Consider the following 18,015-nt stretch of genomic DNA (forward strand, 5'->3'; position numbering starts at 1 on the left):
GTCCCCCGCTCCAGAGGCGGCCGGCCGGCCGAACCCCCGGATTCCAGCCCCGACTCTATTGCGCAGGCCGCGGCAGTGACACGGGTCAGGTCGCGGCGCCCGCGCGGCGAGTGGGTCTGTTGGCGGCGGCCGGCCGTGGAGTGAGGACGCCGTGTGTGGGGCGCAGAGATGCCGCAGTGCAGAGTGAGAGGAGGGGAAGATAGTGACTCTGCACGACGCCGGAAACGATGCCGGAAACGATGCCTTTGTGATCTAAATTAAACACCTGCACTGCAGTGCATATCCTCCCTTGCCCCATTCCTATTATATCATAATCCTTCAATAATCCGTAATGACCATTCAACGCAAGCAAGCAAACAAAACAACCAGTTTAGTGGCGACATCATCTCGGATAAAAAAGCGACAGTGATGATTAGAATTGACTTTGCGCGAGGGCAAATCGAGGGGTATATATGTATCATATGCCGAGTATTTTATTCCCATCTTGCAAATTAAGATTGGGGATCTTGTCCAACAAGTCAGCGGCCGTTCTAGACACAGATGAATGCTTTGTTTTCGGTCGCATCATTATCTGCAATAATTCGAAGCGAGGTTTAACCCTCGCCGGCCGAGAAGAATCACCGAGGGTGCCGCCACCATGTATTTTTTTTTTTTTGCGGTAGCTCAAAGCACACTGATGATAGAAGGCTGACATTTCATATGCCTTACATTTGATTCAAGCCGGATCATTTGAAATCAACCACGTTTTCATGTCAGGTCACTTAACTATGACGTCTTAAGTAAACCTCTGCAGACTGCACGGTTGTCTGTTATAAAATGATGCAAATCCGTAATGCACTTAGTGTCATATAAGCATAATGGGAAAATATGGAAACTGTTAATTTGGCGTCGGAAATGAGCTAAAACTATACCTCACGCACATGAAATCGTGACTTCATACATTCTTGGCAAGGTTTAATGCTTCACTTTTGCATTGTTCACCTTGCGTGACGGAGTGCTCGTCAATAGGAGTGCTCGTCAATAACTCCCGATCAAAATGAGCTAGCCAGTCGGGACAGCCATCAATGGACTCTGCAAGACTGGTCGAATCAAATGTTATGCAGCATGTCCTCCTTTCAACAGCTTCGTGACCTGTGTTGCCCTAACATGACATTGACCTAAACATTCTAAATTGCTTCACCTAAGCAAAAAAGCATATAAATCGACGCGTCTGAGAAAAGAAAACACGATTGTATCGAAATGACGACAATGCGACCTTTTTTGCGAAGTTATTCACCAAAAACCGATCCAATGCCTTGGGGCCCTTGACCTGCCCTAAGAGGTCACTGATATTTTAAAATGGGGTGACAGTCGCTGCGTCACGTAACGACGCAAGCGCTCGTTTTTTTTTCCGCGAGGCTCTAGCAATTAGCTCAATATAGGAGCTAAACATGGGGTTGGGGAATCACTCCCTTCTCACTCACTATTTGGCCGGGATAGTGTTTGCAATTGCTGTTAAAATCTAACATTTTAAGATTTCAAATTATCCATTTTTCCCGCCCAAGTCTTTCAATTCAAGGTCATAACACCAGGTCACGTCAAGTGACCTTACCTCAAGGAAAGTTCCTGTGCTCATCATATCTAAATACATCGACTAACCGATCGCTTTAGAACCTTCAGCGATTTCAATGGGCAACAGTATATGTATTTGAAACGTTTACTTTGCAAGTTTGACATTGCTGACAGAAAGGTCGGGTCAATTTTGAGATCGCTAAAGTCAATGGGAGAAAGTTGAACTGCGCTTTTTTTAGACGGAACGCATAATAAACACTGAAACATGTGGTGCCTGATGAGATACAATACTGAATGAGAAAATTGTTTTGTTGGGAGCCATCTTTTTCGGTCTGAGAAGGCCCTTACAGAGCTATGACATAACTATGCTCTGGTGTAGTAATTTGGTTGTGCGACCCAGCGACAGTGATCTGCGGACTCCGGAAGCGTGACTGTTCCCGTGGGACGATTGCCCTGTCGGGCGGTCCAGCCGTCTCCCCAACGGTCACCCGAAGAGGGTTATGTGTCTTGGAATGGAACCGACATCAACTACAGGTTGGCTGGTGGGGTGACCTCCAGTCCAGAGAGGGAAGCATGAAGACTAGGGGCGATGCGGATTGGTTTTTCCTGAGGATAGCGAGGACGGAAGGAATCTAGCACCCTTGACCCTTCCTTATACTGAATGTATCTCAGGCTGTTAAATCTCCTAAGCGTTTTTTTTTCTCGACATCGTCAAGGTGTCATAAATAAAAATAAGAAATCCGGGAGGATAAATTAAATATAGAAATTGTGGCCAACAGAACATTATCCGTTGCGTTCAACATACTCGTAAGCATGATCACACACCCAGCTTACACATGAGCCATGTAATGAATATTTTTGATAGGCATGCCTAAGTTATGAAATCATCTAAAGTGTTTGTAAAGTTTCACGATACGGATCTAATATCCTGCTATCCATCATGACCATTTCTGGTCAGGTCATGTCTTTGAACATAGGCCAACTTCTTCAAATGACATCCCTCGCCGGCAAAGGGAGGGAGGGTTGATGCAACCCCCCCCCCCCTAAGGTTTTTCGCGAATAACTCGCGTAAAAAGCGGCCGATCGCGACAAAACTTTCAGTACCCTCGCATTGATAAATTTTACACCTACCCTGAAAATTTCATGACCCTGACCCAAATGACCTTTGGCCATCTGAATCACCTGAAGGTCAGGTCAGGTCATTGACCTTTGGTGACCTCGGTTCACTTTTTCGAGTTTTACATGTTTCTACGCCAGTTTTTGGAGCTGAATTCGAATTTAGCAACCATTTGAACATTTACGAAGTAGTTTTGGTGCCTTCGTAACATGTTACGAAGCTGGCAGAGGCGGATGACAGGTATTACGAATACCCGTCGTGACCCCTACCGGTTGACCTGACCTGACCTGACCCGACCTGGTCTTAATGCTTAAAGACATCATCTCTGATCAAAACTAGCACGATATTCGTGATCAGCACCCCGGAAAACCCCCTAACAGCCACACTTTGCGACTTTCTAACAGGTCCCCATTTTCCCGATTTTTGGGTCATTGACCTGACCTGGAAGTTTGGAAGGTCACCCGAAGACCTAGGACCTTAAAATTGGGTATCATCGGCTTCCTCTCGTGACGGGCAACACGCTCGTTTTTCCGCGAAGCTCTAGCTCAATCAGGGGCCAAGCGCGAGGGGGGTCGTGCCACCCCCCCCCCCCCTGTGCCGTCGAAGGATGCAAAATAGCCTGTGCCGGCGAGGGTTAAAGATCAACTTTCGATTCATTCGAAGCGTTTTGATAAGAGGAACACGAGACTGGTAAAATTAATTTCATGCAAGTTTAGCTTAAAACTTTTAGTGTTTGTGGAAAAGCAATTGGTTTTCTCATAATACCGATGGTGGCAGTTGCTGTTATTTACGCGCTAAGCCGTTGACCTTGATTAAATCTGTCTGAATATTATTCAGACATAGCGGTAAACGAGCTGCTTGTTGTGTTAGGTAATAGGTTAGGCTCTTTCGGTCGATTTCAGAGTGGGAAGGATGACAGGAATTAGGGGGAGACAGGGGGCCTGGGGGGAGTCCTGAGCCTCATGCTCCGCTGGGGCCGAGCCCATCACGTGGGTTGGATTGCTCTGACACATGGATAGCCCTGGGCGGTGTTTCACGGTCCCGCGCTGCAGCACGCTGCGCTGCGCTGCCATGCATTGTAGCGGCGGTTAATATGAATTCGGCTCCACGCTAGTGTTACGAGCTTCCGAGTCTGTTGATGTTTCCATGGAAATTGGAAACCCAATGCACCGGTGCGCACAACGCACCCTGTCCAAGCAAAATTTTACTATCGAAGACCTCTGGTGACATGACCTTTTGCTCTGAACCGATCTAAAATTGGCTGAAGTATTTTTCTTCTTTTTGCTGCTTTCGACGCTACTTCGAATACCACTTAAATGCCCAAATTAGAAGAGTCAGACATTTTGTTTTTCTCACAGACAATGACAATACAAAAACAATGTAATAAGACCAGACCTTTCGACAACAAAGTGCCTTCGTCAGTGGAAAACAAGATTTAGGCTTTACATCGTTAAAAAATATAGATTTTTTATATTTTTTATCTTCTATATTTTTATCGATGTAAAGCCTATATCTTGTTTTCCACTGACGAAGGCACTTTGTTGTCGAAACGTCTGGTCTTATTACATTGTTTTTGTATTGTCATTGTCTGTGAGAAAAACTAAATGCCCAAAGCTGAGTTATAAGAATGATGCTCAATCCCCATTTCCCCTTCAACAGGGCGTGAGAGTCTAGGCATTCCTGTGGGGCACGGGCTAACAATGACTATCTCATAATCATTGTGGCCATGAACATCTACTGCCATTCTTTAACACCGGTTTCGCTGCGCTGAGCGGTGGCCGTCTCGTTTGTTGGATTCTACAGCTGGCTGGCGGAAAGCGTTACCGGCCGCCCGTCCACCGCCCGCGGGCCGGACCGAGCGGTCCCGCTGACCCTACCTGACCTGAGCCTGGCGCGATATGGGACGGGCAGACGGGGGTTCGGCTCAGCGAAGGCAGCGCCCACTGGTGCTGGGGACTTTTTTAATAGACCTACTGTACAGGGACCCGCAGTTGCTACTGTACAGCGACCCTGAGTAAATTGTCCCAGTACCCTCACAGGGAACAACGATAAGCTGTCAGAGGGTACTCACAGGAAACCTCAGCTGCTCTTGTACAGGGACCAGCAGTCGATATCAATGTTATCGGTTGTTATTGGACAGGATAGACGGTTAGACTTGGGGTTCGTGTACAGTAGCAACTGCGGGTCCCCGTACGTAGTGCTCATAAAAGCGTGGCGGCGCCGCTGCCTGTAGCCTTGACAAAAAATTTCGTGTCACCGAAACTTTGAAGCGGAATAGCATGTGCCACGAAGCACTGAGCGAACCGAGGCCAGTACCAAAAGTTTACCTCGCCGGAGACGAGTCGAACGGTCCCACTTTCGTCCCGATCGGTCCACCCATTTTGACTCCAGGTCCAAAAAGGCTTGGACAAACTCACATACTCACTCACATACTCACTCACATACTGACAAACAGGCTTGGCCGAACTTTTCTTCAGCGACCCACCAATGGGAATTTCCGGATGCAAAAGCATGCTATCGCATGCTTTTGATCCTCCAATTCTGGATTACAAAGGGATTGCCATGGCATGCCACGCTTTTGACTCGACACAGTCGGGATTCTTGGCCCGTCGACGACGGCTAAAAACTGGGGGGGGGGAGGGGTGGATGGTATGTCGTCTCTAAATGAGACGGTTGCGCCTAAAGCCTCAGCCCCGCTGTTCTGGTGGCCCGATGTGTTCGCTCGGCAGCGATCCGTGTTTGACGCTGTTACTGTTGTTCCAGGGACCGTTCGTTCGGCAGTCGCAAGGATGCTGCGGTAAGTGAATTTAATACGGTGACTCCGTCTTTCGAATGAATATTGCGTATCCTATCAACTCGTTTCTCTTGATCTTGAAATATTATAACATTTGGCATGACGGGATTATTCAGCTTTTAATATGGACTGCTTGAACCCCTGCCTATCTGAGATCGCTCCGTGAAAAACTCTACATAGCTCTGACGTGATTGCAAACTTTTCTGTGGTGGGGTCAACAGACCCGCTCCGGTGACCTGGCCTGACGACCCTGCATTTTTTTTTTGCCGAAATGTGCGCAATGAATATTTAGGAAAAGTCAACAAGTATGAGCGTAATATCTTGCCGTGTTTGGCAATGGCACAAGAAAACCTGAGGGGGGGGGGGGGGGGGCGAAAAGGACCCTACGCCCGATATAGGGTTAAAGAAGTTTATACAACCAGCTTAGTAATCATTAATATGTCCACTAACGTATAGCTGGGACCGTTATCAGAGTAGGCATTGTAGTTATTCCCCTAAATAATGAAGAGCACTTAGGTCCGTCCAATCACCCATGTATGGTCATGCTGACACTGCCCACATAAATAGATAAATGGTACGCTGGAAAGAAACAGCCTAGTATGTCATAGAAAGCAAGTGTTTTTTTTTTTCTAAATAAATATGTATAATGATGATAGGATTTGGCAAGCTAAAGCCTAGTAAGTAGCATATTTTCACATACCATGTTCTTCAGTGACAAATAACCAAAGTCGATGGAGTTACTAGGTTTTCTCTGGTGAATATCTCAGTTTTGAGCCAAGGTACGTCAATTATGATGGCACCAATCGATGCGGCGTAATAGGAAACCATAGGTCCAATGTCTAACTCAATTTTGTTGATTTTGGCGGTTACTAGGTTTTTGGAAAACACGGGAGCGGCGCGCACCTGGTGACCAAGTGTCCGCACTGCCACGCCCGCTGCGCCACGTTCGCCGACTTCCGTAAGCACCAGCTGGGCCGCGAGCACATGGCCGCCATGCGCCGGCTGCTGATGAAGGTGCGCGCCGAGCTCGGCAAGATGCGGCTGGCGCAGCGCGAGGAGCAGAAGAAACTCGAGGCGGCCGAGATCGAAAAGGACCCCGAGTTTGAGAACCAGCAGACCCAGTTCTGCACCCTCTGCCGGCTCCAGTACAGGGTAAGGGCGCCGGCGGCCTAAACTGAGTGGCAGACTCAATTCTGCACACTCTGCCGGCACTGGCGGATCCAGGCTTGCGTTTTGGGGGGGGGCCAACTCATGCTGGAGCCAAACCTAGGGTACCCCCAAATCCTGTTTTCTCATCGGATTTAGGCCACTTATTTTTCGTCACAGCCCCGACACTATGATTTTTTTTTTTTTAACTAGAAAGAAAAATATATAAATGGTAGCCCACCCGACCCATGCCTTTATATTACTTTGTAAGCACTTACCATTGCTTTTGTCGACCAGTTAACCCGCTTCGAGTCAGTGCTTGGGTCCCTTTGCGGGCCGGGAGGTGGTAAAACACCCCCTGTCTAACTCGGCTCCTAGGCCACGCACTGATTGAACTATGTTTCATTATCGTTTGGGGGAGGGGGCAAACGGGCCACTTTAGACCTCTGGGAAGGTGGCATGGCCCTAAATGCCCCCTCCCTGGATCCGCCACTGTAAGAGACCATTGGAGCTGCAGTTGGGTACCTCAGACGTCAGGGTACGCCCTCAGATGTATAGGACTCGCATGGAGACCTCTTATGCTATAGTGGACTGAAAGGACCCAAAGGAGCCTGTCAAGGGCTCCCGGAGATAGACGTGGGCCCTCAGGAGCCCGCCAGAGCCCCCAATAAGGGATAAGTGAGGCATACCAAGTGCCTACAATTGCATATTGCATAAGCCATAACGCCTTTACAAATCAATATATTATGTATCAGTGGCAGATCCAAGGGGGGCCACATGGGTCATGACCCCCCTTGGTGCCCGGGGGCACCACAGGCGTGTCAGGGGCACCACCGGCCTAGCAGGGGCACCACCAGCCCGCCAGGGGCACCACAGGCCTAGCAAGTAGCAAGGGCACCACGGGCCTGTGAGGGGCCCCACAGGCTTGTCAGGGGCACCCCAGGTCTGTCAGGGACACCAGAGACCTGCCAGGGGCGCCGCCGGCCTCGCAGGGGCACCATGGGCCTGTCAAAGGGGCACCAGAGACCTAGTAGGGATACCACAGGCCTTACAGGGGCACCACCGGCCTTACAGGGGCACCTTGGGCCTGTTAGGGGCATCACAGTCCTGTCAGGGCCCAGGGGCACCAGCGGCCTAGCAGGGGCACCACAGGCCTGCCAGGGGTACCACCGGTCTAGCAGGGGCACCACCGGCCTCGCAGGGGCACCATGGGCTTGTCAGGGGCCCCACCGGCCTCGCAGGGGCACCACCGGCCTCGCAGGCATCACGGCATCACGCAGGTCGCAGGGGCACCTTGGGCCTGTCGGGGGCATCACGGGCCTGTTGGGGGCACTTACGGCTTGTCAGGGGCACCACAGTCCTGTCAGGTCCCAGGGGCATCAGCAGCCTAGCAGGGGCACCCTAGGCCTGCCAGGGTCCAGGGGCACCACAGGCCTAGCAAGGGCACCACGGGCCTGTCAGGGGCACCTCAGGCTCCCGTGCTACCCCCCCCCCCCCCCGGATCCGCCAGTGATGCCACACCACGCGAAACACCGCCAACTACCAGCTGCCGCGCCATAAACACGTGCCAACAACAGTCTTTTTTTGAAGGTCGACTCCGCTCGCGCAACTTTTGACTGATCCTCACTGCTACCATATTGCTTCCATATTATGCTGTGGAAACTTTACTTCACCAAGTGGCTAAAAACCTCCATCAAGGTATATTTTCTTAGAAATTTTTCTGACGTTTTGGGGGGGGGGCCAAACAGGCCACTTTAGGCCTTTGGGGGGGGCCATGGCCCCCGTGGCCCCCCCCCTGGATCCGCCAGTGTCTGCCGGCTCCAGTACAGGGTAAGGGCGCCGGAGGCCTACTGCCGAGATGGTCAGGGGAGAGCTGGGATTCGGAGATTATTGGGATGGGTAGGAGGCTGATTTGAAGACGCTTAACCCGCGCCCCGTAGGGCTATCGGAGGACCCTACCACCCGTAGGGGGGGGGGCGTTTCGGCCCCCCCCCCATATCTTGGAAATTTGCCGGCCGATTTTCAAAATTCAAACGGCGTTCGATAGCCCCACCGGGGAACTACCTATCATTTTTGAACAGTTTTTTTTTTCACTATAACTTGGCCAAAAAAAAAGAGATCGATCTGAAATTCGGTATGTACAGGGTCTTTCATAATGAATGTTATTTTTAAAACGCGAAGTTGAAGATGTTCGTAAATAATCAAAGCATAAATTTTGTATCTACTTTATTGCAAATTTCTTGGAGTTTCTGTTGATGTAATTACAGCTGCCACACTTCACCAAACTTCACTTTTGTGCGGACATGAAATGCCTCCCTTAAAACACGGGTCAGCTCTTTTTTCACGTAGACGTTTAAAGGTGGTCGTGGGAAACGGCTCACTGAAGCGCACGACTGTCCACCGTAAGATTCGGGGACACTTTTAAAAGAAGCACAATGTCCGCTCCAAAATGATCACAGGCTTGTGAACAGATTCCAGAATGTCACGGTTGACTGCAAGGAACAAAACGCACGAAAGGTCATGTTTTGGGCTGCCGTGGTCGACGGGCGTTTCTTCGTCCACTGGTTCGCTTCTGGCTTATCAGTGACCGGGCCAGCTTATCTGAGGCTGCTCAGTGCTCAAGAAAGAATTCTGGCCTTATGTGCCTGGCGGGGTTCAAAGACAAGGCCGCTGGATTCAGCAGGACGGCGCTGAAGTGAGACAACGGCGGCTGGGCGCCAGTGGTTGGATGGCAACTTTGACAGACGAGTGATCTCTGATCAGCCGTCTCACTGAGCGGCCATGGCCAGCTTGGAGCCCTGATCTCTCGCCGATGGACTTCTGATTTTGGGCAGTCGTCTTGGAGGCCCCAAGCAGAGGCCCTTCCAGTGACGCTCATAGAGCTACAGGTCACAGTGGAGAGGTTTGCTGCAATGCTGTGCGCGGAGGATGTGAAGCGCGTGGTGCACTATTTGCGTCAGCGGGCCGAAATATGTGTCCGAAAGCGAGGCGACACAGTCAAAAATCGATGAAGGGTACCTAAAAGCGAGTCATGTGTACATAATTTCTTATGAATTGTAATTTCATTCGGGTATTGATAATAACTTTGTGATGTATACATATCACCTGAGCTATGGCTATTTGAAAAATAACATTCATTATGAAAGACCCTGTAGATAGAAGACGGTAGGTACTATCACATATGTTCCGTTTTTTCGAAACTAAAAAAAACTTATTGGATTTTTTGGCTAATATATCTTTAAAAAATCCTTTTTTGACTTTTGGGAGTCAAAACTCAAAAAATTTAAAAATCCAAGATAGCAGTTTTGTAGCCCTGTCAATTCTACACCTTTTATGTCTTTATCATTTTTCTGTATCTTCAAAGCTGTAGGCCTGACAGCTTTTCTCGCGAAGGTCTTTTTTCGATCGAAAATGGCGGAACATGGCGTCATTCTGACGTCATTTGTGGCCAACCTATCATAGCCTCTGGAAAAATGTTTGGTAACAATGTGTAAAATTGATGCCCGGAGGGGTCCTGAATGTTTGGTGGCGACATCTCCAGCCGTTTAAAAGATATCGACGGAAAAGGACAGGGGGGGGGGGGCGTTTCGCCCCCCTACGGGGTGGCGGGTTAGTTCCTCATTTGCTATTATTTTACAGGAGAGGTGAAGGGCTTGGATACTGTTTTTATAGAATGCACTAGCTGAATGCGCATGATTACCTATTTGTTAGCATTTTGTAATGAACTTTTTTCCATTTGAACATTTTATAGCTCGCAAAGTTATCTAATGAGTAGAGACCGCCTGATTCGTCACACGTTACGCTTTTACTGCATCGTTCATTTTCTTGTATGTCTTATCGTCGCTGCATTGTTGGCACCTGACCGCTCTGACCGACCGCCCGCGCCGCTGTCCGCTCTTCAGGAGATCGAGGGCGTGATCCACAGCGAGACCGAGTGGCACCGCAAGCAGCACACCTACTCGAACCCCTCGTGCAAGACGTGCAACATGAACTTCCCGGCGCGGATCGCCTACGAGAAACACCTGGGCACCTTCACCCACATCCAGAAAACGGTACGAGAATGTTCAGCGGCTGCTCTTGGATAAAGAATGCAGGAAAAGGCAGCGGTTTAACGTTTCACGGAAGCGGAAAAAGCGGGACCTGTGGTGGGCTTGGCGACAACGCTGCGGTGCTTATTGTTGTGTTTAGATGTGTTTTGGATTTTGAATATTTGCTATTGAAAACCCCCAATATCCTATATAAGCCTTATTTTAGGACATTGAGTGCATCTGGACGAGAAACCATCATCCACTTCTGGGAAGAGGAACTTTGAGGCTTGTTTCGCCGCGTTTCTTCACTGAGCTGGATCCAATGCCCCCAGGCAGTGTCCCCATCCCATCTAACCAGTCCGTCCGATTCCAGAACCAGTCTGAGCGCCGCGCCGAGCGCCGCGACGCGGCCGAGTTCCAGAAGGGCGGCTTCATGACGCTGGACTCTGTGGGCGATGTGGACGAGGAGGAGAACGCGCGCGGCCGGAACGCGTCCGCGCAGGACGACTCTGGCGAGCCCAAGACGAGCGCCACAGAGATGCTGGCCGAGCTCGGCGAGTACGACGGAAAGCACGCCGTCGGTAGGTGAACCCGGGCGGGCGGGATACCGTCAGCTACTGTGAGGCGGGGTACTGGGAAAGTGGGGTGGGAGAACACACTCTGTAGGGCTCAACAGTTCGGTCTGAATTTCATTTATCCTGGTTACTGATCGTATGAAGCGTGAGAATCGATACGGTTAAAGATATTATTTCTGTGATGACAAAGTCTGGCTACTTGAGGTGTTATTATACACCGCTACTGCGCATAGTCACATGTTTATCGTTTCAAGTCACTTGCCACTTCTTAATTATTATTGTCGTATCCGTGACTTGGCTGCATGTATTGGTATCCAGCATGAAAAGACGATGGGTTTAGTGAAAAAAGTATTAAGCATTGCTAGTCGTGGCTTTGGTTGGATTAACCCGCGCTCCGCGGGGGGGGGGCAGAATCTGCCCCCTCCCGTTTTTCGCCAATAAATTATAAACGCGTTACGCCAGCGACGTCAAACTTTCAGTACCTTATCATGCATCAATTTTACACGTTCCCTGACAATTTGAGCGAAATCCGTCGGATTTTTTTTTTTTTTGAGAAAATGACGTTTTAGTGACGTTATGTTCGCCATTTTCGCTTCAAAAACGGCAAAATTTGAAACGCCGCTAACATCCTCATTTTAAAGGGAATAAAAAAAGGTTATCCGGGGTTTTACTTTGTCTATCAAATGGCTATCTTGTTTTTGAAAATTGTGGATTTTGGCCTAAGTTTAAAAAAACTGACTTTTTGGAAAAATAATTATCAAATCCAAAAATTTGAGTATCGAAAAAAAAACGGAATATATGTCAGAGAAATGGTCTGTGTGACCTACATACCAATTTTCAGAAGAATCGGTTAAAAAATGTGAGAGTTATTCAAAATTTTATGACTTCAAGACACACAAAGTTTTTGAAAAAAAAAATGATTTTTTTGGAAGTTTTAGACCTTGTACGGAAACGAAAATAGCACCATTCGATTCGCCGTGAAAAACTACATCAGATAGACACCTTTTTAGGCCTAAACAACCAAGTTCAAAATTTGACCTCACTTGACCTGACCTTGACCTGATCTCGACCTGAAATTCATCCAGAGGTGGTCCATATCACTTATTGAGTGTGCCTATTGAACTCTATGAATAAAATGACCCATAAAACATGTGTCGCACATGCCCTTTTCTATATTTTGTTTTTGGTGACCTTACCTGACCTGACCTTGACCTTTGAATGATATCTATGCAACGAATATTGTCTTGGTAGCGCCTAAGAACACGTTTTGGGCAATCAGTCTCAGTCCATTCTTCGGCAACTACGGTGCAGGGCCGATAATGTAGAAACTTGCATTTTGTACCCTTGACCTGACCTTGACCTGACCTCTGAGTTACTTAAGCAAAAAATGGGCTCTTAAGATCCGCCTTGTTGAGAGCCTTCGATTGCCGTTTTCCCCGTCTTTCTACGACCATCGGTTCGGAAGTTAGACGGGGGGGGGGCAGAATCTGCCCCCCCCCCAGCAGGGCGCGTATGGCTGAATAGCCCAGCGGGGCGCGGGTTAAGTTTGGTTAGGTTAAGTTAGATCAGCTCAGCTTAGCTTATGATAGGACAGGTTAGGTTATAGTTTTCATGACAATGCTCGTTCCTCACTGGATTTCAGTACATCGACACAAAACACTGCGCAATATCTGATCCAACCGTCTTCTGGCTTATATGTCACTCTGACCTCATATGACCGATTACAATATTCCCTGCTTCTTTCTGCCGTCCTGACGCGTCCGTCCGTCTGTCACCCCGCGCGTCCGGCAGGCTCGAACCACATGCGCAAGACTGAGGTGTACCACTGTGGCCTGTGCGACATCTACATCAAGATCACGTCCAAGGTGAACGCCGTGCTCATCAAGCACTGCATGGGCAAGAAGCACTTTGAGAACTACCGCAAGAACCTGACGACGCTGGCCGAGCAGGAGGAGGAGGAGCGTAAGGCGGCAGAGGCCGAGGCCGAGCGCCAGAAGAAGGAGCAGCAGGAGAAGGAGGATCAGGTGGGTCCCCGGAACGGGTAACACACTAACCAACCAACACACCTACTCACCAACCAACCGACCAACACACTAACCGATAATCCAACCAAGTTGTTACCAACCTGAGCCCAATCTCATGAATTAGTGCTGTATTTTACTATTTGTGGCATATTTTAGAAACAACAAGTAATGATATCGGTCCTGGTTAACGCTATCCACAAGACCACAAGACGATTGCTTTGAACGTCAACATTCAAAGGCCTGAAATTGATAAAAGTCTCTTGTAGTTGATAGCCTTTTCATCTAGCTGCAGTTCATTCAGGACAAGACAACATTTCAGTTTTCACAAGAAAAGGACCCATTTATTTCGCTGTTATTTCGCTAATTTTACAAGTGTTTGCCTTTCATAATAGATTATAATTTTATGAGATGGCTCTTCCGTCCCGCCGAATGCTTTCTCTATTTCGCCCGGCCTGCACCCCCAGAAGGTTGCCGACCCCTGCCCGTAGATGTGCCGTTCCCGTCCCCTGGTGGTGGCCTGCCGTCCCTGGGGAGAGATAGCGTGTTTGTGTGCGTGTGTCGTGGCATGTCCAGGTCCATGGGCACTGGGTAGCTGCTTTGAATGTGTGCCTAACTGGGCTGGAGTGCGGGTGGCCGCGGTGCTGGTGCAGGCTTGGGAGCTGCATGTGCCGATGCGTGGTTACACCGTCAAGTTTATTTTGGCTGGTGATGGCAGTAGCAGACGGATTTCAGCTTTGTACAGAACGACCAATTTGTTTGGATCGGGCATGCCTTTTTAATATTTTTACGTGTGGCTAAGTGTGGACGATATTTGGCTTTGGGTGTGGTTTTGGTGAATCTGCTGCCACCGCTCATCAGCCGTGCCGTACACCGCGAGCTTTAGTTACAGCATTTCTGCGTCGCTTATGGTAAGGCCAGGGTGCATGCGGAATGGGTCGCTATTTTTCCTTTTTGGCTGGTGATCGTTTGCACCTGAGTTGAAGCCGCATGCGTTTTTTGGTATCATTGGTTTGGTGTTAAAATTCTCAGTTTTATTATGTTGGTTCACGTATTTAATGCTGCTAGCGGGCTGAGTTTTGCTATGTCATATTGTGTAACTTGGTGTTGTATACAGTAAAGCTTTTTTTTAATTGTCATGGCTTCCTCATCAATAAGAATCGGAGTTACCAAAAGGATTTCAGGCATTGATAAGTTATTTCCACCACACGTCAGTTATTTGTCCGTTGTGCTAAATCCTAAATTTGCCTCATATTTGGCGGTGTGGTTTCCGATGTTAATTATTTACTCATTCAGTTTTGAATTTTGGTTGTTAGGTCCTACAGAAGAAGACACCAAATGCCGTTAAAGGGACTATCCCACCTTCTAAAATGTTGTTAAAACCAGTTAAATTGTGCCCGACTTTATAGATTGGATGACCAGGAACACGGTTCTGGCATTTATTTTTCATTAAACATCTTAGGCTTCCCATATTCCAAACACAAACTTTCAAATATGTGACGTCACAGCCCAAAATTACCTCCTTCCCCAGGCCACATTACTGTCATAAAGCTGATTCTTTTTACTCTGTAGGCACCACAACAAAGTTCAGACCAAGTTTTAAGCGATTTTTCAACGAACAAACCCATTTAAATCAGAATGACTAAACGAGGTGACGTCACACTAACGGTCGCTCCATGTTGAAGATAGGGCCTTGTACAAGGCCCATTTTCAAATGAAGGGAACGAATTTCTTCAACACCAAGAGGTCACGGGGGTTGCAACCTAGATAGATAGTGGTTTCTGAACCTCGCCGCAAACTTGGCTATCTCAACTCAAACCCCATGTTAAAGGTGGGATAGTCCCTTAAATACTTTGCACACCAGTGCCGTGCCGTTCACTTCCCTCCCTCCCCGTGACGCCAGGAGGACGCTGAGCAGCAGGACACGCCGGAGAAGACCAACGGACAAGATGAGGGGAAGGACGCCGACGCTGCCGGGGAGGACGCGGCCGCGGCGGACGAGGGCGGCCGCGAGGAGCCGCCAGCGGGCCGCGGTGAGGACGCCTCCTGGGAGCAGATGGACGACAACTTCCTGCTGGGCGACGACCAGGAGGAGGAGACGGGCTCTGAGAAACGCACCGTCGGCGTCACCGAGTAGCGCGCCGACGGCAGTCGGCGCGGAGAGAAATGAGGAGAGGACGGGAGTGTGCGGGGGACGAGCAGGGAAGGTGTGAGGAGAAGTAATGAGGGACTGATGTGCGGAGGAAGTGTTGGAGGACAGGTTTCGCGGTGGAGTGGCGGCGCGGCTGACCACTGGTCGCCGCCGAGGAGAGGGGAGTCGGCTGACCGTCGCGGCGGACCGCGCAGATGCTCGACCGGACGAGCTGCGGTGTGCGCCGCGCACGGCGAACTGTATCGGCGTCGGTGTGAGCGTGGGGACCCTGTCGGGGACGAAGCTGTGCTCCTTGCAGGGACAGAATGGCCTCGTACCGGCACACCGCGTCGATTGTATATAGACGATCCGTGTCGGCGGTGGGCGCGTGAGCACGACCGCAGCGCCGCCATGCGCTGATGTGGTGGACGTGAGCACCGGACGGACGGGGGCGCGACTGCCGCAGCGCCCCGAGCTGCGGATAGCGCCGGGGCGCGGCACGCCTCCGACCAATGTAGCCCGGCGCAGCGACCCGATATCCGAGTCCCGGTAGACGCGTAGGTTTCATTTAGAGTACATGTTTCAGAAGACAGGGACGTTTTAGCGCTCGGACGTCCCGACGTAGCCGAAATTGTTCGATCATTCTTTCAGACGTAGTTCGGTGTCATCAATTTTATGTAAATAAACGGCAAATTGCTTATCTTGTGTGTGTTGATGGAGTGCGTTTTGGGATGGGGCGGAAGATGGACTACAGTGGGACACGCCGGTCCCTCTACCCAGCAGTTTGAGAACATATAAAATGCATAATTTAAAATGCACCTTGCAAGCATCAATTGGGAAACCTGTCACAGCCAGGAAGTTTGCAAATGTTCGTTGTCTAGAAGACATATCAGTAGGTATTTGTACCTACGCCGGGGTCACCATCACGCCATTTCTTGCATATTATTCATAACCAATCACACAATTGAGGCAATAATATCTCCGTATTGACGATGTGTTTATATAGTCACTCTGTTATTTTACGCCGGACAGCACAACACAATCATTATCATTGAGTCTAGGTGATCAAGGTGGAATGACGGCGCATTGCCATTTCAGGTTATTTGCATATTTTTTTCCCTTGCATTTGTTGTTCATTTTAATTGTAAGGTATACCGGGTGGCCCAGAAAAAACGTTCCGAACTTTGGAGGCCTATATATCAATTACGAGTACAAATAACGAGCCAAAATTTTCATCAAGTTTGCGTCATTTCATTGCGCATTGGTATGCCAAATTATAACACTATACCATCATTTTCAAGCTGGCAATCATGAGTTGAATTAAGCAAGACGTTTTTGCTTTTTTGCCGATGTCAAACGATAGTGATGATTGGGTTAGACGTCCCATGTCAGGGGCCCGGGAACGATTTTCAAGTTGGGGGGGGGGGGCGAGCCTAAAATGCCTGACATGATGCATATGAAGCAGTGGCTTAGTTAGGGGTCTAAGGGGACGCGTACCCCCCCCCCCCACCCACCACCCATCGGGTTGAAAGGGACCCTCGGGTCCGAGAGGACCTGCGGTGCCATTTGACCGCTGAGGGTTAACGATGGCCATATTTCGACTCAGAATGGCCTCATAGGTCTCGTTAGAGCACCTTATGGGCCCTAAATAACCACACTAAAATCTCAACAAGGGCCCCACGCCGGCTTCTGAGGGAATCTTGCAGATTTTAACCCGCGCCGTGCTGGGGGGGGCGTTTTTACGCCCCCCCCCTCAGGTTTTTCGCGAATATCTCAAAAACGGCGGCGCGCAGCGCCGCCGTTTTTGGTACACGTGTTCCTACATCATTTCCGCACATGTTGTGAAAATTTCAGACCTAGGCCGTTCAAGGTCAGGTCACCAGGTCACGTCAAGTGACCTTACCTCAGAAAAAGTTCAAAGGCTCGCTATAGCTACACCGACTGAACGATCACTTTGAAACTTTCAGCGATTGATATGAGTAACAGTATGTATAAAATGTATATCTCGGATTTTTGATATCTGTGACCTAAGGTCAGGTCAATTTTGCGACCTCTCCATTATAAGTCAATGGGAGAAAATTGAAATGCGCCTCTTTTGGACGAATATCGTTCAAAACGCTCTCAAACATCGGTTCATAGGTAAACATGACACACTGAATAGGAAAAATGCACCTGTGACCCCTCTGTGTGCCCCTGAGGTCACCTCAGGTCATGAACGGTCGCCAGCAGTTTTTTGGCTATAACTTTTGATAGAGACGTGCTAGAGCGGTGAAAACACGTCAGATGTGTTCAGCTCGACGATACGGATCGACTGATATGCAACATGACCCTTTTCGGTCAGGTCATGACCTTGACCTGAGGTCAAATTTTCAAAATGACCTTTCAAGGTCAACGAATAGTTCATTCGACGCGTCTCGACGAAAGGAACACGATGCTGGCAAAAGTAATGTCATGGCGCTTTTGAGTCAAAAGTTATTGACGAAAAAACGTTTTTCGTAAAAACGGCTATTTTTGGAGTTTTTTGCCCTCTGGAGGCTAAACTGTTGACCTGAGGTCAAATCTGAGAACATTACTCAGAAAGGTCTGTAAAAGGGCTATCGAATGCGCTTTTCCGCGGCGCTGTAGCTCTATCGGTTCCCGAGATAGCCGTTG

General features: G+C 49.2%; 1 protein-coding gene across 1 annotated transcript in view; it reads left to right on the plus strand.

Moving 5' to 3' along the window:
- Positions 1 to 16,063, plus strand: part of LOC122386095 (glutamic acid-rich protein-like) — a 36,414-nt gene extending 20,351 nt beyond the window's left edge. Inside the window, exons 5-10 of the mRNA XM_043374918.1 lie at positions 5,432 to 5,465; positions 6,336 to 6,614; positions 10,511 to 10,660; positions 11,010 to 11,217; positions 13,003 to 13,235; positions 15,136 to 16,063. Of these exons, the coding sequence (XP_043230853.1) occupies positions 5,432 to 5,465; positions 6,336 to 6,614; positions 10,511 to 10,660; positions 11,010 to 11,217; positions 13,003 to 13,235; positions 15,136 to 15,369 (1,138 nt within the window). The 3' untranslated portion in view covers positions 15,370 to 16,063. The remainder of the gene's footprint in view (positions 1 to 5,431; positions 5,466 to 6,335; positions 6,615 to 10,510; positions 10,661 to 11,009; positions 11,218 to 13,002; positions 13,236 to 15,135) is intronic.
- Positions 16,064 to 18,015: the final 1,952 nt, after the last annotated feature.

This window comes from Amphibalanus amphitrite, unplaced genomic scaffold, assembly GCF_019059575.1.
Source record: "Amphibalanus amphitrite isolate SeventyFive unplaced genomic scaffold, NRLGWU_Aamphi_draft 000240F_arrow, whole genome shotgun sequence".
Lineage (NCBI taxonomy): Eukaryota > Metazoa > Arthropoda > Thecostraca > Balanomorpha > Balanidae > Amphibalanus > Amphibalanus amphitrite.